This window comes from Aspergillus candidus (assembly GCF_002847045.1).
Source record: "Aspergillus candidus strain CBS 102.13 unplaced genomic scaffold BDW47scaffold_95, whole genome shotgun sequence".
NCBI lineage: Eukaryota > Fungi > Ascomycota > Eurotiomycetes > Eurotiales > Aspergillaceae > Aspergillus > Aspergillus candidus.
In genome coordinates this window covers 1-24,693 of record NW_020194100.1, presented here as the reverse complement: position 1 = coordinate 24,693, position 24,693 = coordinate 1, and the positions used below count along the sequence as shown (strand labels likewise).

General features: G+C 50.3%; 11 protein-coding genes across 11 annotated transcripts; 4 read left to right on the top strand and 7 right to left on the bottom strand.

The window, feature by feature from the left end:
* Positions 1-243: 243 nt before the first annotated feature.
* BDW47DRAFT_95935 (mRNA splicing protein PRP18) lies at positions 244-1,675 on the bottom strand. The gene is made up of 2 exons (XM_024820313.1): positions 622-1,675; positions 244-545 (listed from the first exon to the last, which is right to left on the bottom strand). Exons 1-2 carry the CDS (start codon positions 1,524-1,526, stop codon positions 353-355), a joined length of 1,098 nt encoding a protein of 365 aa, XP_024667375.1. The 5' UTR covers positions 1,527-1,675; the 3' UTR covers positions 244-352.
* A 76-nt stretch (positions 1,676-1,751) lies between these two features.
* On the top strand, positions 1,752-2,800 carry BDW47DRAFT_114091 (SAP18 family protein). The gene has a single exon (XM_024814576.1). It carries the CDS (start codon positions 1,889-1,891, stop codon positions 2,732-2,734), a length of 846 nt encoding a protein of 281 aa, XP_024667374.1. The 5' UTR covers positions 1,752-1,888; the 3' UTR covers positions 2,735-2,800.
* Positions 2,801-2,958: 158 nt separating this feature from the next.
* BDW47DRAFT_114088 (NADH:ubiquinone oxidoreductase 6.6kD subunit) lies at positions 2,959-3,807 on the bottom strand. Its single transcript, XM_024814575.1, has 4 exons — positions 3,697-3,807; positions 3,596-3,631; positions 3,360-3,475; positions 2,959-3,246 (listed from the first exon to the last, which is right to left on the bottom strand). The coding sequence occupies exons 1-4, from the start codon at positions 3,713-3,715 to the stop codon at positions 3,193-3,195; spliced, it is 225 nt and encodes a 74-aa protein (XP_024667373.1). The 5' UTR covers positions 3,716-3,807; the 3' UTR covers positions 2,959-3,192.
* Positions 3,808-4,362: 555 nt separating this feature from the next.
* Positions 4,363-5,806, top strand: BDW47DRAFT_135220 (uncharacterized protein). Its single transcript, XM_024818277.1, has 2 exons — positions 4,363-4,516; positions 4,566-5,806. Exons 1-2 carry the CDS (start codon positions 4,414-4,416, stop codon positions 5,708-5,710), a joined length of 1,248 nt encoding a protein of 415 aa, XP_024667372.1. The 5' UTR covers positions 4,363-4,413; the 3' UTR covers positions 5,711-5,806.
* Positions 5,807-5,850: 44 nt separating this feature from the next.
* BDW47DRAFT_130002 (MAPEG family protein) lies at positions 5,851-6,468 on the bottom strand (the record flags this gene model as incomplete). Its single annotated transcript, XM_024817052.1, has 3 exons — positions 5,851-6,060; positions 6,155-6,278; positions 6,344-6,468. 3 exons carry the CDS (start codon positions 6,466-6,468, stop codon positions 5,851-5,853), a joined length of 459 nt encoding a protein of 152 aa, XP_024667371.1.
* A 726-nt stretch (positions 6,469-7,194) lies between these two features.
* On the top strand, positions 7,195-8,778 carry BDW47DRAFT_130001 (putative isoamyl alcohol oxidase; the record flags this gene model as incomplete). Its single annotated transcript, XM_024817051.1, has 1 exon — positions 7,195-8,778. The coding sequence occupies one exon, from the start codon at positions 7,195-7,197 to the stop codon at positions 8,776-8,778; it is 1,584 nt and encodes a 527-aa protein (XP_024667370.1).
* Positions 8,660-10,987, bottom strand: BDW47DRAFT_114083 (permease of the major facilitator superfamily). Its single transcript, XM_024814574.1, has 9 exons — positions 10,703-10,987; positions 10,603-10,649; positions 10,501-10,547; positions 10,329-10,453; positions 10,022-10,280; positions 9,707-9,970; positions 9,229-9,636; positions 8,936-9,171; positions 8,660-8,871 (listed from the first exon to the last, which is right to left on the bottom strand). The coding sequence occupies exons 1-8, from the start codon at positions 10,846-10,848 to the stop codon at positions 8,953-8,955; spliced, it is 1,515 nt and encodes a 504-aa protein (XP_024667369.1). The 5' UTR covers positions 10,849-10,987; the 3' UTR covers positions 8,660-8,871; positions 8,936-8,952.
* A 2,648-nt stretch (positions 10,988-13,635) lies between these two features.
* On the top strand, positions 13,636-14,875 carry BDW47DRAFT_95888 (glutathione S-transferase). The gene is made up of 3 exons (XM_024820312.1): positions 13,636-13,866; positions 13,934-14,313; positions 14,401-14,875. Exons 1-3 carry the CDS (start codon positions 13,826-13,828, stop codon positions 14,748-14,750), a joined length of 771 nt encoding a protein of 256 aa, XP_024667368.1. The 5' UTR covers positions 13,636-13,825; the 3' UTR covers positions 14,751-14,875.
* A 219-nt stretch (positions 14,876-15,094) lies between these two features.
* Positions 15,095-16,079, bottom strand: BDW47DRAFT_114077 (uncharacterized protein). Its single transcript, XM_024814573.1, has one exon. It carries the CDS (start codon positions 16,046-16,048, stop codon positions 15,347-15,349), a length of 702 nt encoding a protein of 233 aa, XP_024667367.1. The 5' UTR covers positions 16,049-16,079; the 3' UTR covers positions 15,095-15,346.
* A 367-nt stretch (positions 16,080-16,446) lies between these two features.
* BDW47DRAFT_114076 (uncharacterized protein) lies at positions 16,447-16,882 on the bottom strand. Its single transcript, XM_024814572.1, has one exon. It carries the CDS (start codon positions 16,812-16,814, stop codon positions 16,563-16,565), a length of 252 nt encoding a protein of 83 aa, XP_024667366.1. The 5' UTR covers positions 16,815-16,882; the 3' UTR covers positions 16,447-16,562.
* Positions 16,883-17,245: 363 nt separating this feature from the next.
* BDW47DRAFT_114075 (2-hydroxyacid dehydrogenase) lies at positions 17,246-18,761 on the bottom strand. Its single transcript, XM_024814571.1, has one exon. It carries the CDS (start codon positions 18,550-18,552, stop codon positions 17,476-17,478), a length of 1,077 nt encoding a protein of 358 aa, XP_024667365.1. The 5' UTR covers positions 18,553-18,761; the 3' UTR covers positions 17,246-17,475.
* Positions 18,762-24,693: the final 5,932 nt, after the last annotated feature.

Sequence of the window (24,693 nt, the reverse complement as noted above, 5' to 3'; positions counted from 1 at the left end):
AGGCGTATAAATCCACTGTATATTGATAGATTTGCGATGGTTGCTGTCGACTGGTGTATATTATTATTAGATGCCCATAGGGCCCCAGTTATGAACATTGCGCTGGTCAATCTCTACAGTAATCGATCTTGGATGTGTATATAGTGAATGTTACGGGTATCCGACCTGAGTCAATGCATTGAGAAACAGGCAACGACTATGCTCTCATACGTAACAGCATGAACTCTTAGAGGAATTTTGCACCTTGTGACAGCACTCCTATCAGCCTACGGACAAGGTAGTCAAGTTATATTGATTATAATTGTACATTTCGATAACAACCTGGAGTATGCTAGCTGCAACGCTGATATAATTAACCCATAATCTGCAGCTGGTCATCCGGGGGCCACCGTGTCTGTGAAAAGCTGAGACACCGTTTGATACTTTGTAGGTATTTTCGAGTAATCTCATCACTCAAGATATGCGCCTGCTGGTCGCTCTGGTGTAGTTTCTCTCGCGCAGAACGTTCGTGGATACCAACCATCGTGACACCAATGGGCCAGGCACTATGAACTGTTAGCAATCGTGGAAAATGGAAACAGTAACAACCATCATATGATGAAAGACACGGGGTAAACGTACGCTTTTCCAATACTCAGCCGCAGATAAGCATCATTGGCATCGACATACTTCCGTTGCTGGGCTTTGTGCACGATCTCCATGATATGCTCCAGCACTCCGTCGTCAAGTTCCACCTTCTCAAATTTCCGAAAGAGAGGCTTCAGATTCTCCCGCGACTGCACCATAGCATTATATGCTTGACGGCCCTGCATACTCTGCTTCACGGAAGCATCACGCTTCGCAAGCGCCCGGTCCCATTCGCCCAAGACCATGTTGAAGTATGACGCCAGTTGACGGAAAAGATATTTGCGGCCTTCCAGATCCTTAGGAAGCGCGGTTGGGATTTTCATTTCGACCTCGGGAACCAGCTCCAGTGTCGTGGGGATTGGCCCATCCGAGAGCCGCTGCTGAGGGGTGAGAGCTCGCTCGACAAGGCGCCGATACCGTCGCAGGCGACCAACGTGGCTTTCTCCGAACAAGCGAGCCGGCTCGTTCATCTCTCTAAGCTTCTCGAGCAGCTCCTCGTCGGGGATATCTTCTCCCTCGTTCTGCTCTTCACCCTCATCCGGCGGCAGGTCGGGCAGACCTAGTCGTCGCCTGCGGTCCCGTTCTTGTGATGCCTCTTCCTCCTCTCGTCGTTTGCGCGATTCTTCAGCTAGTCTTCTTTTCTTCTCCTCGCGCGCGTGCCGCTTTTCAGCCTCCTCGTCCTCTAGCTTTCGTTTGTTGCGGAGGCGTTCTTCGCGCTCGCGCTCCGCGCGTTCCTGCTCCTCTTTGTACGCTGCGATGCGGGCGGCTTCCTCATCTCCGCGTCGGACATACTTGCTCCCTTGGGGTTTGGGGGACTCTTTGGCGCTGGGGGTGGACGATTCGGATTTGGTAGGTTTCGCCTTGGCGATTTCCTTCGACATTAAAGCCGCGAAGTCCATGGCGGTTTCGAAGTGTTGACGGACAAAATGAGTTGAGTTGAAGGTGCAACCGTAAAATAAATATGTTTAAAAGCCTTTGCTGCGGTTGAAGTGCGATAGAGGTTGAGAATGCCAGACGTGGCCTGTGCGGGCTGTGTGAGGTCAGAGTAGTTAAAAGTGAGGAGGAAAGCTGGATTTCTCCGCCGGCGGTCTTGCTCGTGACAAAAGCTCCTCCAACCACCACCTCTCAATCCACGAATTGCCTCCCACTCCATCCTCGCGCGTGGAATTAACTTTTGCAGGAATTACCTCAATCAAACAATCTATCAGCGCAGCATAGACAGCACCATCAACTAGGAAACAAGCACATCCCAGCCAACACCATGGCCGCTCCCCGCGATGGGCCCAACCCTCCCCAAATCGACCGCCAGGCCACAACGCCCTTCCACCTGAAGCTCTTCTATCGCGTCAACAACTTCCACCCGCTCTCAGATTTCTCCATCTACGGCGCCTCCTCGTCGTCGTCATCATCCTACGGCGGCCCCGTCAGCGGGCCCAACGCCATCCGCGCCCGCTCGCCGCCTCCTGCCGCCGCGCCCCTCCCGGCTCATCTCCAGATCTACACCTGGCAATCCTGCACCCTGCGCGAGCTCTCACAGCTCCTGACCTCCGCCCTGCCGTCTCTTCTCCCCGACCCGCCCATCGGCACGAGAATCTGCTTCCGACTCATCTACCCCGACACGAAAGCCGCGGCGATGGCCGGGCCAGACGCCCGAGGCCGGTACCTGAGCAAGGACATTGGGAGTGTGGTCGTCGGTCCGCGCGACAGCCCCTACCGCGAGGAGCATGGCGACGAGGACGATAACCAAGAAGGAGGGAAGAAGGGCGGCGGTCGCGGTCCGCACCGGATGCAGGGCAACGAGGCCGACAAGACGTTGCAGGAGATGCGATTCGTGATCGGGGACTACGTGGACTGTGCGATCCTGCCGCCGTTGGAGGACGGGTCTGTCGCGCCGCCGCTGACGACCGGCCGTGGGCCTAGCGGCTTGCCGATGGGTGGTGGGATGCGCGCGTTCCGGGAGCCTGGGTTTGGAGGCCGGCCTGGGGCCGGTGGTGCTGGTGGGCCTCGTGGACGGGGCGGTGAACGGATCCCGTTTGGGGATTGGAAACGAGGTGAACGGTTGCCGGAGGGTGGACGGGGGGGGAGACGCGGCTGGGCGCCGTACTAAGGGTGTTGCTTGGTTTTGATAGTTTGTTCAAGGGGTTGTGTTTTCGGGCTTTTAGGTGCATTTCTACTGTACTGTACTATTCCTTGGAGTTGTGACTGGGACTGGGATACCCGGTGTGAGAGCAATGGATTATTCTCTGTCTTCGTTGCCGGTTCCGTATATTGTGTAGGGATCTTTACGTCAGGTTGGGGAGATACTACGCGTAGCCCAGACCTGTGTGTCGAATAATGAATAGCATTGTGGCTTCCGATCTAAAAACACCCCTGGAAAAAGAAATCGCAGACAAACGAGAACCATCGATGCGGTATATTCTGGTAATAGATACACGTCCAGCGAGCCCCTACTGCCGAGGCAGCGGATGCGATACCATTTCAACCGTAGGAAACAACTCGCAGACTGAAAACACGACTCCGGCATTTTCAAAAAATAAAACAACAACCTGCCGCCTGGTAACTGATTTACCACTCACTGAGGGTATCGCCCCTCCGCTTGCCGCGGAAATCCACCTTGCCCTGTGCGCGACTGGTCAGCCATCTATTGATTCCGCTCATCCAATCCAGCGCAATTATACGATATCTTGCGACGCGGGCGCAACGAGCGATGCCGGGGGTGTCAGATCACATACCTCCGTCTTGTAGGTAAGGTAGGTCAGCGAGCCGGGGATCACGGCCATGAAGATGAAGGAGAACCAGGCATTGCGCGGCGTCCAGCGGAAGTACTTGTAGCGGTTGGCGTTAACCTCTATTTTCCATGATTGGGTCAGTACGTGTTCTCTTCGAATGCTCGGTACCGTGAGAGACGGCAATGGCGGAATGCGAGGGAGTGGGAAACGAGGTCGTCATTGTCGGAGGGGGGCTGTACCGTAATATTTCTGCAGAGCGGGGTCCAAGATCATGGCTGGGGTTCAATGTCAGCGAGTTCAACTCGAGTAAGTACTTCACTCTCGGGACAGCGGGACATACACTTGCTAGGACCGGCCATGGTTGCGGTTGTGGATGTGAAGCTTGTGGATCTTGAGATCCTACCTGTCGTTGGACCTATCGCTGGTGGTGAGGTTCCGATGCCGGTCACGTGGGAGCATGCGGCTGAGTCAGCGACGGTTCGGTCATTGCATCACGTGGTGCTGTTGCTCAATGCCAATCAACGGGCGAGAATTACTGCGCGCCATTCCCGAACTGTTTTGTCTGGCAACACCATCGCATATCCATATAGGTCATAACCATTATATATTAGACCTGTTTAGAATAGGAGAATGGCAAGACACAGGATAGATACCCAACTTACAATTGTGAAATCGTGCGGATCAGAAATCATCATTTCGTTCCTTGTTATCCGCCCAAGATCACGATCCGTATTGTTAACCCAGCGTTGTTTGAGCTCGATGAACTATGTGGATAATATGATCAGTCGCCATTGCGTATCTTTTCAATGACGGACACAACAATTTTCCAAGAGGTATGGCTGCTTATGGAATAGGTCACCTCGTGTTCAATCAATCGTTCCTTTCCCATTGGCTCGTATAGCATAACGTTATGCTTTCCGTCCGCTGCTTGGCCCCTCGTAGCCTTTCCTCCTCGAGATCGAGACAACGTTATTCCTACACCCATTCCTGCTCCTCTGAACTGGAAGGTATCTTGGCCTGCTGATTGCATTTTCGAAGGATTGTTTCCATATTCAACATGTCTGCAAAACGCACAGCTCCTGATCTATCCGTCCCCGAGCTTACGGAAAACGCAGCGGAGCGAAAGCGGGTGTTAAATATCCTGGCGCAAAGAAGATACCGTATGTGGCTGATGGGACCGTATATCGCTTCTGTTAACGTTCACTCAAGGGCAGAGAAGGAAGGATCGTCTCCGGGCATTTGAATCCCGAGCAACAGGCGAGGCCCGAGGATACCAGACTACCGCGGAGACTAGCTGCTTGTCTGTGAATAATGCCCAGTCGTTCCGTGAAAGTGAGGGAGGATCATCGCCTTCTGGAACCGTTCAGAATAAGTCTCCGGTATGTGATGTCCAAGCTACATCGTCGGATGAACCTGCAAGGGACGTACATCAGGACGACAATGCACATGTTGGGTCAGGGTCCATACAACCTATTGCACCAAGTGGATGTGATTTTGTCCACTCTTCCTCGCGGTTCCTCTTTCAATCGTCCTTGATTCCTCCATCAGTATCAGCATTCCCCTATGGCGACACCAGTGAAACATATCAATCTGCATGGCCAGAGTTCGGCCAACAGGACCAAGCTATAGGATATAGCAATGATCAAGTCACCAAGTCCATGTTCGACAATGACAGCGGTCTGGGGGACATTTGCGCAGAGCTTCAATCCTCGGAAGCTTCATTGTTTACTTTTCCTGACGACTATACAATACATATACCTACTCTTACCCTCCTGAACGCAGCCATGTCTGTAGCTCGGCGATTAGGACTGTCAGAAATCATCTGGGATCTCACTTCTGTCAGCCCGTTCTATGAGGAAAGGGGTACACCCGCGTCCGGGCTATCCACCCCATCCCTAGTGACCTATCCATCAAATGCAGCATCCACGACGCCATCCGATACAACAGACAGTGCTGGTAGTGAGCGAAAAGCTTATATCTTTGCCCTTCCGCCCCACCTTCAGCCAACGCCTACCCAGCGTCTCATCCCTCACCACCCCATGCTGGATCTCCTTCCCTGGCCAAATGTCCGAGACAAATTGATTCAAGTGTTCCATCTCCCTATGAGCCAACGTCCAAAGACAGCACAGGACCCGATGGGGATCCTGCGTCTAGTGTATGACATGGAAGACGCTGGTGGCGAAGGGATCAACGTTCACGGACAGGACCCCTTCCAGGCGAGTGGGTGGGAAGTTGGCCAACTAGTATTCGAGCGGTGGTGGTGGGCTTTTGAAACAAATATAATCCAGACCAGCAACCAGGCCCGCATGAACAGAGGCGCGAAGACCTTGTCCCTCACGGAGCTACAGATGTAGCACGGACTTCCTCCGCAAAACGACTAGATATACACCTCCAAAACAATCATCGTTGAAGCATCGACAAGGCACCAGACTGTTATGATATCCTACTTACAAACACAAATAAAATAAAAATCACGACCACTGACAAAGCCAACTCACTGATCTGCATTCATCACCTTCCCAGCCCGAATCAATCCCCAAATTGGAATCGCCATCCCCCAGGCCCACACTCCCGTCCGCAAATAGCTTGCGGCCTCGGACCTCACACCCATATACAGTGCCGTATACAGGATCCTGGCGCCGATATATTCCACCGCAAGTGTATTTAGCTCACTGGAAGGCAGCTTGGCCAGGTTCCCAGCCAGCTATTCCCAGAAGGCAATCTAGTCAGCACTTTCAACGGACGGGGCTGTCTATTTCACTAGAACGAGCCACAACGCGGGAGAAGAAGAATCGTACCATGGCAGCTGCAAACATAGGCACGCCCTCCATCGCATTTAGATGCGCACCTCGTGCCCGAGCCAACTTGTTCCAAACATCCGCGGCGATGCGGCCTTTGAGATCGGATAGATTCTGGCGTGGTCTGGACACATGATATCTTGTTAGTTTGGTTTATCTTTGCAAGATATGAATAAAAGAACTTCTCACAAAATATTGCTTGATTGTCCCTTTGCGTTAGCCATCATTTTGATGACATAGTAGCCGTGTGGGAGGAGGCCGATGCCATAGACGGCTGCGATGGACGGGATGGAGTAATTGTATGTGGTAGTCATTTTCTTGGCGATGGATTCTTGAAATGAAAGTTATCAATCTTTGAAATTTTACTGTTTGGTGAAACAATCGTGATTGTGTTTCGATGTAGTAGACTGGACATCTGTGAGGTTTTATAGACCCGAAGCATAACGTTATGTCGGCCGTCGGCTGTGGTGATTCTCAGCGTCCAGTGAGTCTTTTACTTGGCAATATTACTCGCCATAACTACAATCTATACGATTATATATAGCAGATATATAAGTATTACCTATTCTCGCACAAATACGTGCGGACTGCCCGGCTAGTGATTCCAAGAGTCGGATCTACCGCGTAAGTTTACATTCCCAGGTGGCATTCTTTCTTGTCGTAGTACCATAACATTTATTCACTTCCTGGTATATCTATGCACATTGACGATGAAGTGTCTTAATAATTAATCAAGGAGTTAGAATCATTGACCCAGCAGTGGCTGTTTAGAATTTTATTGGCGGGAGCATGCATATATCTGTCCCAGATGGAATGGTGACTGACCGACTCTGTAAGGTATCCCTCCTTGTCATCCTCCCATTTCTCTGGGACCACTTTTCATCTTTTGCGTGATTCATAAATTTCTGGCAATATCCAGTTGAATGGCATTTTCTACAGTTCCTCGACTTAACGCGTTGGTGATCCTACTGGCAGCCCTATCTTTAGGGATCGCCGTTGCAGATGGCAAAACATGCAATCTGCCACACTTCAATGCCACGATGCAAGGTCGTGTTCAAGCAATCAAGCCGTTCCCCCTTCCCTGCTTTTCCAATTACAATGGACAATCCGTGAGCCCAAACCGGGCAGCATGCGCTGGTATCCAGAGAGACTACTTTAATCCCTGGGCGCGAACCAACAGTCCGAACGGGTACATGATGTGCTCTTCGGAGCCGTACAATCAATGCCTGCTAGATGACAGCCACCCAGCCAATCCGACGGCCTACACAGATACGGCCTGTCGCCAGGGCGGCCTGCCTTCGCATTACATCGAGCTCCAGAGCGTCCAGGACGTGATCGAGGCTTTCAAATACGCCAGCTGCTCAGGAACCAAGCTTTCTATCAAAAGCAGTGGTCATGACTACCTCGGTCGCAGCAGTGGGAAAGATACGCTGGCGCTATGGACCCGCAATCTGCGATCGATGAGCTACAGCCCAGAATTCGTCCCATCCGGCTGCAGCGCCAAATACAACGCCATCATCGTCGGTGCGGGCGTCAACTTCGACGAGGCGTATGCCTTCGCCGAAAAAAACAACGTCACGCTTGTCGGCGGCTATTCGTCCACGGTTGGCGTCTCTGGTGGCTGGGTTCAGGGCGGCGGTCACTCCATCTTATCACCCGTCTACGGTCTAGGCATTGACCGCGTCTTGCAGTATAAGATCGTAACCCCTGATGGGCAGTACCGCATTGTCAACGAGTGCCAGAGCCCTGACCTCTTCTGGGCGCTACGTGGCGGCGGCGGCGGCACCTTTGGCGTAGTCATGGAGAGTACGCATCGAGTTGAGCCTCAGATGCGGCTTGTTGCAGCCAGTATCAAGTTTCCCAAGTCGCCGACAAACGTCCTCCCGTTTCTGGACATCGTCGTCAACCACACGCTTCAGTGGGCTGCAGAAGGTTGGGGAGGCCACATCACGGGTAATACCCTAGTAAATGTATCTCCACTACTCTCAGTCAACGAAGCCAAGCAGTCCCTAGCTGAAGTGATTGCCTACGCAAAGTCGCAGGGCGGCACCGCCGTCGTCGAGGATTTTCCGTCATGGTACCCATTCTACGAGAAATACGTGACTACGGGCTCGGTGGGTGTTGGAGTCACCCATTTCGTAGGTACCCGCCTTGTCCCCAAGGCTGTCTTCGAAACTGCAGCGGGCCGAAAAGACCTGATGGGCTTTTTTGCGCTCCTTCTGGATCAGGGCCAATCGCCGTACATACCGGTCGTGGGTCCCGTTCTCTACGACTACCCTGAAGGGTCTACGAGCGCTACGCCCGCCTGGCGCTCTGCTGTCTGGGAGACGGGGGTGGGTGCTACCTGGGCCTGGAATAGTACACTGCAGGATCGTAGGGAGAAGATTGCCACTATGAAAGACATGACGGCTATGTTTGCGCGTATCACACCGGGGAGTGGTGCGTATGCAAATGAAGCGAGCCCGTTCACTGAAGATTGGAGGGAAGCTTGGTGGGGCGATAACTATGAGGAGCTGGTTATTATTAAGAACAAGTATGACCCTTTTGGTCTGTTGAGCTGTTGGAAGTGTGTTGGGTGGATGGAGAGTCAGGGTGATAGCTCTTGTTTTTCTGAATTTGTTTGATTGTGATGGATGATATGCGAGATCTACCATAATATGACCTCTGTATATGATATATAGTTCCGTACATTTGGTGCGGACATAGGAGCCCATGATCTGCATCTCTCGCATCAAGATACCTTCTGGGAAAGGTAATTAAAAGATTAATGTGATGACCAACCTTGATGATTTCGCTTTCTACAATACATATCGAAAGCTCTTGTTTTGCATGTCGGTTTCATCTACCTGGTCCAACTCTTCATCTGCCTGGAGATTGACCTCACGATGTTCCTCCGGGTCAATGTGTACGCCTTGCTCTCGATCTCGCTTTCCGTTGACCCAGCGCAGGTAAACATGGAATGTAATCGTAATGACAACGACGATAGCCGCACAAGCAAGTATAGTCACAAATGCAGACTGTTCGGCATCAAATAAGTATCATATAAGGCGAAGGCTGAGTGAGCTCCAACTTACCTCATATTCAGGGGCTTCCTCGCTTCTGAAAAACTGGGGCCCTACAAAATTCCCCACGCAGTAGCCCACGAAGATCAAGCCTACGACGCTGGATTTTTTGGTAAACCCTGCTGTGTTGCTTGCGAATAGGGACATCATCAGAGGAAATGCGGGCGACACGCTGGTGGTTAGCCAGAGGCCAGCGAGTCGAGCCAGTTTGTTTGACTTTGGCAGCAGCTTGATCATGAGGATACCAGCTATTGCGACTAGACAGATCGCGCTTAGCACGAGCAGTCGGGATCTGCGGATATTAGTGGTGAGGATGGCTGCAAGAATGACCATCGTAAGCTGGAACGCTGCTGCTGGAAGACCCATAAGGATGGTTTGGAACTTGTCGTAGCCGAAGCCATTGATGATCAGCGTGCCGAACTATGGCCACATCTTGTCAGATTTCTTTTTTGTGCCATGGATTTTGTAATCACAATGTAGGGGATCATACACTGGTTAGGCCACCGTTTGGCACACAGATTACGAACGCAAATAGTACAAGCCACCACGTCTTCGGGTCGATGAGTGCTTCTTTGAACTGCGCGCGGTCCCACTTCTTGGTCTGGGTAGTACGTTGGAACTTCTTTGGGCGTAAGGAGGCCAATTTTCTCTCGGTGGGTGTGAGGAAATGGGCGGTCGATGGGGAGTCTGGTAGGTAGAACCAGAGCAGGACGGACCACGCAATAGTAATCAAGCCGAATATGAGAAATAGCATCTGTGAAGGAGTGAGCACTGTTGAACATGAGAATTGTTTTGCTTGACTTACCTTCCATTGTGGAAAGTCTCCCGCATAATACAAGATTCCGTATGCAATCATTGACCCGATCACGCTGGCTATGATATTTCCTGTAAACCAGAAAGAGTGCCGAGAGACATGTTCCGGAGGCGTATACCACATCCCTGTGATCATCGAAAATCCCGGGCTGATGGCACTTTCGAAGACACCAAGGAGGGTTCTTAGAACCATAAGACTAGCAAAGTCATCCGCGACAGTATGCAGTGTGAGGACAATACCCCATAGAAAGCTGGAAAAATCAGCAATACGATCTTGGGCCAAGATAGCCACCACACACATGAGTACACTTAGATATTTTCCCAATGGGAATCGAACAAACCCGAGGGATATCGGATACGATGCGGCAAGATATCCAATATAAAATATTCCAGACGCCCAACTAAAGTCTTGCCCTCGAAGATTCTAGGGTTCATTAGCTAGTATCGTCTGTAGCAAAAGGGTGATCGCACGAGGTCATGTTGTATGTTGAGGATGGCACTGTAAGAGAGGCTCGTCTCTACGCATAGAATGAGCAATTGACCTAAGCGTATACCGTGAAGTAGTATGCTTACTGTCCACATATTGTAGTCCATAGCTCACGATGAGCAGCGGCATCAAACTGTGTCATTTAGCGATGGTCACTCCATTACTGACGTCTCTGACTGATCTTACTTCAGATCGATTTTTCTGATCAATCTTCTTTCTTCCAGAGGGTGCAGTGCCCCTGCAAGATCATGTCTCTTATCATTGGTCACACGGTCGCTTGCAGTGGGATCACTGGAGTCACGGTCAAAATGTTGTTGGACTTTGTCTTCCATGATGGACCACGGTAGTGCATTCTTGTGAAAATTGGCTGGACTCTTCCAGGTGAAAAAGATACAAAAGAGACGACTGACTGAACAGTGGGAAATCAAGTTAAGCAATAAGCCAGGTTGTAATTCACAGAAGCAAGGGCTTGATATCCCGTGTTGGTCAACATCTGCTCTAATCATGCAGGGGATGAGCCAGGCACAGACTGTGATTTGTCTGTTGATGCTGAGGTGGACTGGGCTGTTGGCCCCTTGATCAAACTTCCTCAAAGGATTGGTTGATTAGTGACGCCACAATTCACGCCAAGTAGTCTTGTATTATATCAGACAATAGGTCCTCTAAAACTGATTCACCTGCCAGAGAAGAATGGAGATCGTTAATATTGTCCGGAACTGCACGGTTGATTCTCTTGGCTTGATTAGCACCGGGCCGTCAAAGATCAAAAATTCACCTAGTTGCCTGATCTGGACAACCTTTTTTCATAGCTTTAATTAACTTGAAGTGATACATCCATCATGGTAACCCAATATGCTGACCACAGTGAGGTTAGATGGTGGACCAACCTGACTTGTTCCGCATTGAGATTACAGTCTGGCACCAAATTCCCCAGGTCTGAATTGGGATTTTGAACACGTGTGAGTTAATATCATGCTTGAATCATTTAACACGACTGGTAGTGTACGATGGGTTGTTGCGTGAACTCCACACGGTATTATACGTCGGAGCCAAGCTTGGGCAGGCCACCAGACATCCAGCGCAACAGGTAGGATTGTTTGAAAGGTCTGAAAATTCCTAGAATATCTCAGTAATTCGGTGGAAATGGCCATTGGTTTGATTTACTCTAGGCTAGACTTACATGTTGGGTAGCAAGATAGTAGTCGTCAACGATGGCAGATGTTGGTGGTTGTCACCAGTCATCAGAAACACCCAAAAGGGTAACAGTCGAACCTGGCGGCTTCTCCCCTACATCTTCCCAAATCACAGGCCCCGTCCATCTCACCCCGGGTTTACTTCCATCAATATTTCGAAATTTCGCATACATTTTAAGGGACAGAATACGCCATGATAATTAGGTCAGGCAAGGACTCTAGTGTTGGGTGTTTTCAAACCACCCAGAGTAGTTATTACATGCCATTAATGATAACAGGTACAGGTAAACCCGAAATCTGGCCACCTAAAGGGTGCATCTGGAATCACCAGCATAATAAAAGCGGTTCTCTGCCTAGAACACAAAGTGATTTCGCCAAGTGCTCATTTCGAGACGCCGGATCCTGCGATCTCGTTTGAAAAGGAGCATCACTGGTAGCCAAACAGCCTTTAGAATGGCCCGCTGATCGACGTGCTCGAGTTAGCATTGACGGTCTTTGAATAGGAGGAGCAAATGCTCACGTCATTTTACCGAGGTTGATAATACATGGCGTCTTCCTGCTTTAAGGGCCGCGCTCGGCTTCTGCTTGTTTCCGCCAGGGATAAAGCGGGTTTGCAAGGGCGGATTAAACAGGTGATTAGCTATGTCAACACACAACCAAACCAACTGCAGAATCTCGCCGGAAACACTCGTCACACCAAAGATTTGCTGTCACACGTCCTGGCACTTCTCTAGAGAGATCAAACTTTCATCAAAGTCGGAATTTGCATCTAGGGCTCGTTTAGTTTTAACAGGTCAGGAGGCCCACCGGCTTGGAATGGGGAAAGCAACAATCGAGACCTACGGATCTGTCAGGTCGGATATAAGTCGTCTACATTATTGCTGGAAACCCCAACTGGGAGTCGCATACCTTTCTCCCTAAATAAAACATATAGGACATCAATACCAAGAGGTTATCACCGCTCACGTGTGCCATGATAGCAAAGCCACGGTGCCTATGTTTTCAAGTGTAATTACACAGAGGATTGGGAACCCTCAAGAGCTTAATGCCACCTACTGGCGCCAGAATATGGGATCACCGGCGTGGTTCACCGAATCAGTGGGTATTATACCATAGCACCGAGGGCACGACCAGCAGCATTTATTCGTCGAGATCGGACCACATTCCGCGCTGTCTGGGCCACTCAAGCAAATATTTTCAAGTGGCCAGGTGCGATCTGGGTTCGTTGAACACATTTACAGTCGGTCCCAGTTCCCCGACCAATGTCTCCAGCTTGTGGGTGTGGCCTCGACTGCAGGTATTTCTCGAACGAGAAATCTTGGTGGTGGTACAATTTTCCCGTGAATAGAGGATGTCTTTGTGGGACATGGTGGAGATCGAATGCCTTCAGAAGGTGCGCGCTGCGGGTCTGGGTTCTAATATAGTCGTTAGTTCCTCCACTCGAAGCTTCGGTTTGCTCTAATATTGATTGACCAGATCCAAGCCGCCTCTATTTTGGCTGACGCCATTTGACCTTTCGAAGGTATAGATAGTACACAAGAGGATTCAATATACTCGGGACACTATACCGGGAAATTTGTTTATCTTATTCCAGTTTCTCTACAATGCCTACAATGCCGGAAGATCCAGGAGGTAGGCAGCAGGAAGCACTACGTGTTCCCGCAATATCCCAGTCACGCCACGATGGACAAGAAGCAGAATAGAAAATAGATGGACAAGAGCCGATTCAACCCAAGTCAACGAGATCAAAGACTAGCCCTAATCGGCACTAGATCCTTCGCGCGGATCGAACGACAATCAACGATCGGGGCAACCCACCGATACAGTAGGGATCCACCAGGCCGATGACGTAGGGGTTGTCAACCTCCATCTTAACCCCGACCCCTTAGTCGACCTCGGCTACAACTAATCATAACCGATCATGGGGTATCATTTGATGGATTAAGGCCGTGCTCATATATATTCTGACTCAGTCCGTCTAGACCACCGAGCTTATTAATGAGATCGAGAGATTAACGACCGCGATACTGCCTCTTCATTTAAGAAAGCTTCACACATCCACATACAGCTCTTGAAATTACTCACAACAGCGACAAGAAAAGCAAACTCCGCAACAATGTCTGACACCAACAAGGGCACCAAAATTACCCTCCACTGGTACATCCCCGTCATCTTCCCTATTCCCCTCGCCGCCCTGCCTTTAATACTAAAGGGAATAAAACAGGTTAAACCAATCCCGCTCCCAAAGCATCGTCTGGCTCCTTGAAGAGCTCAACCTCTCCTATGATCTCAAGGCCTACAAGCGCCAAGCAGACATGCTTGCGCCGCCCGCCCTGAAAGAAATCCACCCGCTGGGGAAATCCCCCGTCATCACGCTCGAAAACGAGAACACCTCGTCGCCGATGGTGCTCGCAGAGTCGGGCGTCATCATCGAGTACATGTGCGATCACTTCGACGGCGATAAGCTTGTCCCGAAGCGGTACCAGGACGGCAAAGAGGGCCAGGTTGGCGGCGAGACGGATGAGTGGATGCGTCATAAGTACTTTATGCATTATGTGGAGGGGAGTTTGATGCCTTTTCTGGTGATGCAGTTGGTGATGGATGGTATGTTTCCTCCTTTCCCTATAACAAATACAACTACTTCCAGGTCTCTAGGAAGAAATGATGAAGAGGAAAACTAACGAGAAACAGTGGTCAAAAACCCCCCTCTCCTCCCCTTCTTCGTCAAGCCCCTCCCCCGCATGGTCGCCTCGCAGGTTGAAAAGGCCTTCCTCGAACGTAACATCACCTCCAACTTCGACTTCCTCGAGCAGCAACTCAAGACGGCGCCCGCCGGCGGGCCATTCCTGTGCGGCAAGCAGCTCTCTGCCGCAGACATCATGCTGAGCTTCCCTGTTATCTCTGCGGGGGCGAAGTTTCCGCTGAAGGAGAAGTGGCCGACTCTTGCGAAGTACGTGGACCTCCTGCAGGAGCAGGAGGGTTATAAGCGGGCTGTGAAGCTGGAAGAGAGTGAGGGAAAGAAGGTTGAGGCTTCTTTGTGATTGGTTTGATATATATACATATATGTTTCTCTATTTTCTTGATTTGTGTTAATTATTTATCGCGATTCTCATTCATTACTGGCGTCGATTGAACAAGGTAGTTTCCTTCTCTAGCCCGATAAATGCCATCTTTTCTCAATGGTTTGTTTTTTCTCTTCATCCATACGAGGTCTTCACCCTGGAACTTAGGGCGCACCCATGTTAATGTTCCCTGGCACAATCCATCGCGGTTCAGGAACTATTACCTTGATTTCTAAAAGACTACAAGTCTTGAGTAGACTGCTTTTCCACACGACGAAAACAGTGTTTCTAGTTCCATTCATTTAGTGGATGCCGCGGCAACAATAGAATTCACTTATCATGTCTGTCAATAGTCTTTGGTTTTCCCACCCTCCCCCGCCGGCATGTGCAGTTATGGAGGCTTCCACGGCTGTGGAAATGGTAGGTGTCTTCTTGCCTATAGTCTCAAATAAATTGTGATAGGTCGCTTCATGTGGAGCGCTCCTCTTCGCTCCACTGAAGAAAGTATGTCAACCCATTCCAGCGGCAGACATATAATTATGAAAACCAGGAGACTTGGAGCAACTGTATATGCCTTACTCCTTCGTCTTCCACGTCGTCGCAACTTCATCACAATCCTTCATGATATCACCCCACTGCATTCGACCCCACCGCTCCGGTTTTTCGACTGCGTCCACAAAATGCTTCATGGCAAGCACCGTCTGCGCCGACCAACGCTCCTTACTAACCCTCCCTACACCAGCAGCCAGGGGCGGCATCAAAAGGCTATTGATCTTCTCGCCTGAAACCCGATTATGACCCTCCACCTGACACAGCAGACTCCAGACACTCTCGTAGACAACCTCCCGGTCCCAGACGACATTCGTCGGCTCTCGCATAGTGGGGCAGATAGCTACCCAAGCGCAACGCCGGGGGTTTTGCTCCAGTGGCGCAGGAAACTGGACAAGTGTGCATGTTCCCGGCGGCGCGAATCCTCGCCATTTCTCGTACAGCTGGGTCTGCACGGCGCGCGTCAAGGCTCCATAGTCATCGCGAGGACTGAACGCTAATGAGATGGCGTCGTCAAAGGCTCCGTCTAGACGGCCGTAGGAGTTTGCGGGCGAGACGACCAGGTCGAAGGTGACTGAGGGTTCGAGGCTTTTTAGGCGCGAGTTGATCGGAGTGATCGTGAGCTTAGACGGTAACTCGGGCCAGTGCTCCTGCTGCGCTGTGTGGAAGGCGGTGATGAAGTCTGCGTCCTGGCAGAGCAGGATTATCTCTGGGATGTTGGCGGTCATTTTGTTATATTCAATATACAACGGCAAGACAGTGTTCGTTGAAGAGAATATGAGGCTCTGAGTTCCTAATCATCTGCGCATCCTCCCCTCAAGATCCTTCGATTATCCACGTGTCAACTTCTATAAGGGGAAAATCATACCGACGGGCGTTGATCATTGGACGTCTTCAAAATCCCTGGAAAAGTCTATTGACACTTGTCTTGAATTCCTTTTTAGATAATAACTACCATTTCTACGAGTATCTGTCATAAGAGCTAAAGAGTTATGCGACTGCTTTTCTGTTGATTTGTTAGAATATTTTGTAAATTTCACGGCCCGGGCATTATTTATCTCTCAGTCTTTTGTTCTCCTTGGAATCTTCTAAAGTCATTCTCTTCACATGTTCATGCCTTCTATATGATGTATAAAATGTCCGAATTCGGCTTACATCAATACAAACCAGGTTCCAAAATTACTCACCAAGTTTTACTATATCATGAAAAGTCCTCCATATAACAGACCGAAATCCTCTCATTCATTGCGGTAAATGAAGCCAAGTGCTCTTCTCATCCCACGGTTCTCCATCTCCTTCATAGCATTCAAAGCGTCTGTTCTTCCGATCATCCAGAGCTCTAGGCCCTCCAAGCCCTAATCTCCCCACTCGCTCACTGCTCTCAGCTGTGTCCCCCACCCAACCAGGAATCTCATCGAGAGCCTCGGTCTTATCGGTCTCCCGTCCAACGAGGAATGGCACTTTCTCGGCGACCACAGCCCCAATCCGCATCATGGCAAATGAGTTCAGCCGTCCATCGCGGCGATCACGCTGCGTAAATTGCTAGCGGTAGCAGGATCGAGATATCTAGACCGAGCAGTATCGACACCATTACGATGTCTCGCCGGGAATTGGCCGGGACCTGGGTATCGTCGCCCTTGTCGGACCAGGTCCTCAGGCCCTTTTCGCTCGTTTCGATGTTGGTTTTGATCCAGACTTGGCTGGCTAGTAGGAATGCCGCGGCGTTGAAAGCATTCTAGAGTTTGCGAGGATCGCCGTAGAAGATATAGTTAACCATTCGGCGACTTCGTCCGTCACGTCGGAGGCATTCTTGTGATCGTTCATCATGGTGATGCATGTTGCGATCGATTCGCCGTTCACGTAATCCTTGATCCGTTCACATTTACATATATAATCGGGTGGTTTAGTTCTACTATCATCAAGACACATATGTGGTAGAGATTTAGTGTATTGCGCTGTGTTGGTGTGCTCAACGCACCACGGGTCAGGGATTTATATATCGGAACCCCTGCGCTTGAACAACGGCGTTGACTACCCTTTATGGTCCTCACTCTACAATCCGCCAATCCCATCGTAATAAGAATAACCCCAAGAGAAGTATTCCCAGATATGTATCAAAGCAACTAACAACCCGATAGATAATAAAAAAAGCAGACTACAACCTCACCGGCTCCTTATCCTTCTCAACAAGCAAATGGCCCTCCCTCACCAACGAATTCCGACACGTCCGCCTGAGCACAAAATCCTCCAAGTTCCCCAACGTAACAGTAGCGATTTCCCTCAGCGCCTCATCCGTAAAGAAAGCCTGGTGTCCACACACCAGCACATTCGGAAACGTCATCAGCCGCATCAGCGCATCGTCGTGGATGATATCCCCCGAATGGTCGTCGTAGAACAGCGCTCCCTCCTCCTCGTAGACGTCTAGTGCCAATCCACCTAACCGTCCTGTCTTCAGAGCTTCGATCGCCGCTTGTGTGTCTACCAATGCCCCACGGGATGTGTTTACTATCATCGCGCCGGGTTTGACTTGTTTGAGGCTCTCCGGGCCGATTACGTGCCGTGTTGTCTCTGTTAGTGGGCAGTGGAGCGAGATGATATCTGACTCGCGGAGGAGTTCGTCTAGCTCGACGAATGACCCGTCTAGTTGGCGAAATTCGGGCCCCCCGCCGCTGGGGTCGGTGGACGCAGCGCAGTAGGGGTCGTACGCGAGCAGCTTGCAGCCGAAGCCGTGCATGATACGGGTGAAGGAAAGACCGATGCGGCCGAGGCCGACGACGCCGACGGTCTTGCCGGAGAGGGTGTAGCCGAGGAGGCCCTCGATGTTGAAGTTGCCTTCGCGGACGCGGTTGTAGGAGCGGTGGGTCTTGCGGTTGAGGGTTTGGATGAGGGCGACGGCGAATTCGGCAACGGCTTCGGGAGAATAGGACGGGACATTGGCGACGAAGAGGCCGAGCTTTTCGGCGGCGTTGAGGTCGATGCCGTTGAAGCCGGCGCAGCGGAGAAGAATAGCGCGGGTGCCGCCTGCGTGAAGGGCGCGGAGGACCGCGGCGTCGAGTTTGTCGTTGACGAAGGCGCAGACAGCATCGCTGCCGTGGGCGAGGGAGGCGGTCTCTTCGCAGAGGGGGAAGCCGTGGTAGGTGATCTCGCAGAGGGTGGGGTATTGCTCTTGGAGGGTGGTGGAGAGGTATTGTTTGTCGTAGGATTTGGTGCTGAAGACGGCAAGTTGTCTCATTTTGCGGGTGGATGTATGTGGTATTCTATGGGTATGTTTTCCGTAGGTTTCTTGTGGTCAGGATATGGAATAATCGATATGGGAGTGATGTTGGATGGTGGTGGTTATGTTGCATTGAATTGCGGAGGTGAGTGGATGACGTCGTTGATGCGATGGTTCTAGCCAGTCGGTCCAGGATGCCACAAACGGAAGATAAGCCACTTGGCGGGTAGTAGTTACATGCATCGTATGATATCCTTGCTGTTCTTGCTAAATTGCCCGTAAATATGGGCCTGGACTCAGGGGATCTTTACTCGTACTACCGGTGCTGGTACAACTATCGCAAACATGATCTGTCACAGATTAGTGTCTATAGATGGGGCTATACTCATGATCAACAGGACTAAGATAAGACGAAGAGGCACGATTATCTCGTGTTTAGAATTGAACAAGTGGCTTGGCTTGGAGATCAATGGATGCATTGTCCAGGGCAAAAGTTGTCACCTGACTAGAAGATCAATTACTATCATTGTATATTCCAGTACCATTTGAACCTCTCCTTATGCCTCATGACCTTCATTGATTCCGTTAGATTCGCCAAGCTTCATGAATCAATTGATTACACACACACGGTTTTGAAACCCATTCCCAGAGAATACTATCACGAGAACCCTCATGAACACTCTAATAAAATCTCAATCTGCTGTACGGAGCAGCAGTTCGACTGTTCCGCCAGGCAGTTTCAAACGAGCACCGTCGTGTTGTCGCATAAATCCGATGACACGTGTAAAACCAGTCTCATTTATATAACTATTGCACGTGGACTATCGAGACAGACCTTGCCCATAAACGAAAATCCCCTGTCTATACTACAATGCCGAGATGTGGATAGACAGGGGACTCCCATGATAAAGTTTGTATCGGATATTTGCAGAATAAGTTCAGGTATTGTGCATGATGCAGTTGGCGGGATGTTACAGGTGGATAATGGAACTAGATTGGCTATCACTGCCATAATTATGATTGATATCCCTATTATACACCCTGACCATGAAAGAAGTCGTAGCTACCAGTCCGATAAGCAAGAAAAACGCTACCCCATACGACGCGACAAGCAGCAGTATCGATAAGATACAGACAAGCACAAGAAAAGCGATAAGATACAGACAAGCATAAGGAAAGCGATAAGATAGATAGAGAGATACCTAGATAAAGGGGCAACAGAACCTCGGTTCGCGTCCCAAAGACACGGAAAGTTGCCGTGTAGGAAATTGAGAACTGCAGAGAAGGGATGGAAAGGACGATCAATGATCCTCGTGCCTAAGCGATCTATCCATCCCCGTCCCATCCCCGTTCCATCCCCGTCCCATCCCCGTCCCCATCCCCGTGACCACGCGGTTCGATCCTTGTGTCCGTTCCCTTCGATCCTCGCGTGCAGTTCAGTCCAACCCAATTCACCCGACCCGAGGTCCTGTCCAGGGAAGTAAGTCCGCCCGCCCCCGTATTCCGAACGGGCAGGTCGCGGGCTCGGGTGAAACTCGGATGTACTGAACAGGAACAATAGCCGGGCTTGACAGCTTCCAAGTGGTTCTGCCCTGCCTTTATCCCGCCCATTATATTCATCCGTCCTTGGATTGGACTGCTGGATTTGGGGTTTCGTGGGGCCAATCAAACTATCTGTTTATGATAATACCTACAGGTCAGTAGTATACTCATGAAGATCCATCCTGCCGTGCTGATGATCTTCATACTCAATTCCTCACCGCATCCATCCCCAGTCACGGACGGCGGCAGGCCGCTCTCTACAAGGCTAGCTAGATTAGACAGTAGTTAGCTAGTAGCCTACCTGGGCTAGTAAGGTAAGGTAGGACTAGGCAGGTAAAAGCCGTAGACGATGCAGAGTTCGGGTTTTGGTTTTGTTAATTAATGCGGGAATTTTTTAATCTAATCCACTTACCGGGTGAATTAATTCAGTGGGATATAGAAATTGATAGAAATTTAATTAATCCATTCAATTCATCCATCCACATCCCACATTAACATCCACAGCCGGGCCACTTTCAATCAATACTGAATTAGAATAGTACACTGAATTTATCCATGTGTTAGTGTCCACCTTTGCCAAAAACCACCGATCGTCGACTTTGGAGCTAGCTGGCTACCTACCTACTTGGGTATAGAGCTATGGAGTGTGTAGTCGGTCGTTGGAGCCAGTCACGAGGGTGGGCGAAAGTGCGGCAAATCAGTGGAGACGCTGTCGTCCACCGAGACACGGTTATGAATGTGATTATGACTATTTTATGATTAGTTTATTTGTTTATTTATTTTTTCTTTTTCTTTTTTTGCTGTCTAGCATCTCCGCGGGCTGTGGGACCAAGCTAAAAGGGACGGTCGTGGTAGTAGTATCGTAGTATCGTATGCATATGGTCTGTTTTACCCATGGTTCACGAGGTCAATAGTCTCATTTATCTGGAACCCTGGTGACTATTATCGAAGTTCTGGGTAATCTCCCAGGGACAGGGGGGTCCAGGGAGCGGAGATTGTTTGTTATTTGTTGATTGATTGAGTATTGTTGAGCCATGACTGGCTGGAAAAGGGAAGAAAATTCTTCGGGCTTTCTGGAAGGGTTGGAAGCGACTAGAAAGGGGCGGTACCATGGTTTGCCTCCCAGCCACCGGCTTCCACAACCCACCAGCACCCAAGACACGACGCGTCGATCTATGAGGTGTTATAATTGTCCGTTTTCAATTGGACGGGCATACCTTTACAAGAATAGGACAGCACAATCTATTTGTCCTTGGAATAGTAATGGGGGAAGAAAGGGGCGTAGCAAGCATGCAGGGAATTTGCCGAGTTACGCCATGATTAGCGCATGCGTCAGGAGACACGTTTAGATCACCAATAGTCTGCTGGTCGGGGATCTCGGCGTGGCCATCTATCGAATCCTAGTCCCTTGATCCCTGTCAGTGAGAACGCCGAGCATGAGTCGAAGATGACGGAGGATCGTCTAGCCAGTTCCGACCGTACTACTCCGTATATTGTCGTGTGCTGGCTGTTCGATACTACGGATACGTCCTATCTGGTTCAGATGGCAACCGAACTAAGTATCAGACTTGTTGAACTAGCTGAGGTCTTGGTCGTTGGACCGTGTCAAGATATAGATCTAATAGCGCCAACGGCTCCCTCGTTGGCTGCAATCTTGACTCTTGAGGACAGTTAGTTCCTCCCTAAAGAGAGCCTAGTAGTTAGTTACTCGGTAGTCTGTCTCAAGTACGCATGGATGTTTTACATGTTGATCGCTGCACCGACCAACAGGAGGCCGGGCTTTGGCCAATGCATAGTCGATGAGACTATCGGGTTGCTCCGTAATCGTCGAAATATGAATCCCATTTCTTTGTAGATTTGTATTGTGATGATGATGTTGTTGTTGTTGTTGTTTGTATGTTTGTCTGATAATCATTATTTCGTCATCGAGTGTAGTGGTTGATACCGTGATGCTTTATATGATTCTTCGATAGCATTCCACCGAAAAGGATCCGCATCCGTACCGCATACTGCGATGCGAGCCACTGTATTGTCTACAGATCTAGGGATCTCCTTAGCAGGTGGCAGCGGCGTTTAGGTTACCTGCCCGAGTATGATCGCCTAGTCGCCGGACCAGAGGGGCGGTCTTTAATTCTCAGGCGAGGTATCCATCTCAAGTCCCTAATTGGTAATCTTCCACGAGTGACAGACTGATAGGGTGAGCTAGACCAGCAGCTAAACTCCCTTGGGATTAACAAGTGGACGACTGTCGAAGCTTTATGCCACTCATCCTGAGGCTTTTCCCAGCGAGGAAAGTCCACCGTCAACGGTTGCTGTGAAGAGCACTAGTCCGAAGAGCCATGGACGATTGTTGCCCTGACCGTCGCATTCTGTTACATAACAACACTGCACTAGCCGAGGCCGGGGCAGCCAAGCCTGGAGTGTCGGGGTCTGTCTGTGCAGTGTCCTCAGGCTCTAAGGATGCACTGGCCAATGGGATGGGAGCGGTGCACAGCAGCCAATCAGAGGGTGACGATAACAAGAAGCCAGAGTCCACCAATCACAGGTCTGGCGTAACTTTCGCCTCAGCGGAGCTTCCGCTTTGGGAAGTGTTGTCCGCCGCTCTGATTGGTTTCCACGGTTGACCGGCGGGATGTCAGTGGAATTCTGGATGCCTGAGTTGCAACTTGCACCTCACGCTGGAGGAATCGTCGAGTCTCCAACAGTGTCCACTGTGAATAGTCCACTGTCCTCAATCCACTCCATCCTTACTCCGACCGTTGAAAGTTGCGCAGTCACCGCCGGAAGGTTCAAGAAGAGTTACATAAAGACTTCACGCAAGGGATCCGACCGATGCTGAGAACCTGCATTCTTCGATGACTCGTTGATGGTGACACCAGCCGTGTCACGATCGGGTCGACGCGTGGGTGCAAGACAAGACCCAGAGTTCAGAATTAAATTATTGATGCATGGATGTATCTGTACTCCTTGCACTACAACCTCTTAGTAATGTTACCTGGCCATTTGGAACATCGGCCGAGGATCTCGTGAACTGCCCCCAACACAGTAGGTAAGCAGACGAGGACAAGTGGATAATTGAACTCTGGTGGGTTCCGCGTCGTGGGTGGACTGTGGACTGTGGAGTTCCCCGAAATGTGGTCCCTCGGACTAATCAGGATTCTGATTAAAAGAGATTCAACCGGCTAGGACATTCTTCCACCCGGTTCTCCCTTCCGCCCGGTTGGGCTGGACGGGCTCCCGTGTGAAGGGAAAGGAGAAGATGGCCATGCCGACAGGGAACAGGGAGGAGGGATCGAGCCCGCCGTACTTCTGATTGTCTAGTTGGACGGATCCTCGCCCGGCGAGAAGGAGGGTCACCAAGTACCTAAACTTGTAGTCACCCGCAACCAGGGTCGTATGTAACATCTGGTGGTGTTAAGGAGTGGCATCTGGATACTTCCATCCTTCTCTCTTGGTGGCGGATGGAGAGTTGGAGAAGGATGGGGGGATGGATGGAACTTGGCTCTATCCACTGGTACCATCCACTCTCTTTCCCGTTGCAAGTGGGGGAGGATTTGTCGGAGTCTAGGAAAGGAAGGGCCTGAAGAGGAAGGGTGTCATGCCAACCCGTCCGTGATGTTATTGCCACGTCTAGTACGGAGTACGGGAGTCAGGACTCAAGATCACCCTTGGCGATGACCGAAGAATGATGTATCATGTACGATCTTTCACCCTTCGTGTTCTTGCTTTTCCGGGCTTTCTTTATCTTTATCTTGTACCTTTTTTTTTAAAGTTCAGGATTTGACCCTCGAGAGGAAAAGGCCAAAGGATGATGGAGGATGGAAGGATGATTGATAGGCGTGGAGGATCACAAAAAGCGGTCAAGAGTGCAGGGATAGAGGAGTCTCTTGTTGGCTCAACAACAGATTCACCACTAGTCCACTGCGTCCCCACTGATGACAGACATAATCATCTTGGCCTTTTGGATCTCTCATGGAGAATGTCTCCAGCCATGCAAGTCAGTTGGTAACAGACCAACATCCACATCACATCCACATCACAACATACGACACCACTAGAGGTGATGAGTCTCTAGGACTACATAGAATCCATGGAATCCATGTTGGACACTATCAGCGTTACTAGACGGACCGAACAGGAGCGCGAAGGACGGGATGATGGGATTGATCCTCGGTAGAAAGCCGTTCCCATTAGAGTTTAGGGGAGAGCAGGAATGCATCCGATTCTCCCGGAGTACTCTCGGAGGACTGTGTGTCATAATTATCTATCTATCTGTTGAACGCTTGGCTGACCGAAAGAACTTCCCCCAGTCGTTTCGGAGATGGATCAACCATAGAAGTCGATTAAACCAGACAGGGGGTTAACAGGGAGGAAACAGGTTTCTCCTGTGAATACTCCGTATACATCCTTCTAACATGAATCAATCTCACGATAGAGGGGGAGAGGAGAGGAAGTTCTGTACGACCTGTCTGGATCCAAATTAATTCCAATATTTCCAAGCAGAATAATACTACATAATATGAATAATATAATTCGCCTCCGATCGACTCTCCAACCGACTCCACCCATTGCGTTTCTTCGGGACTTTCTAGCCTCAACCTTTTATGGTTCTCCCCT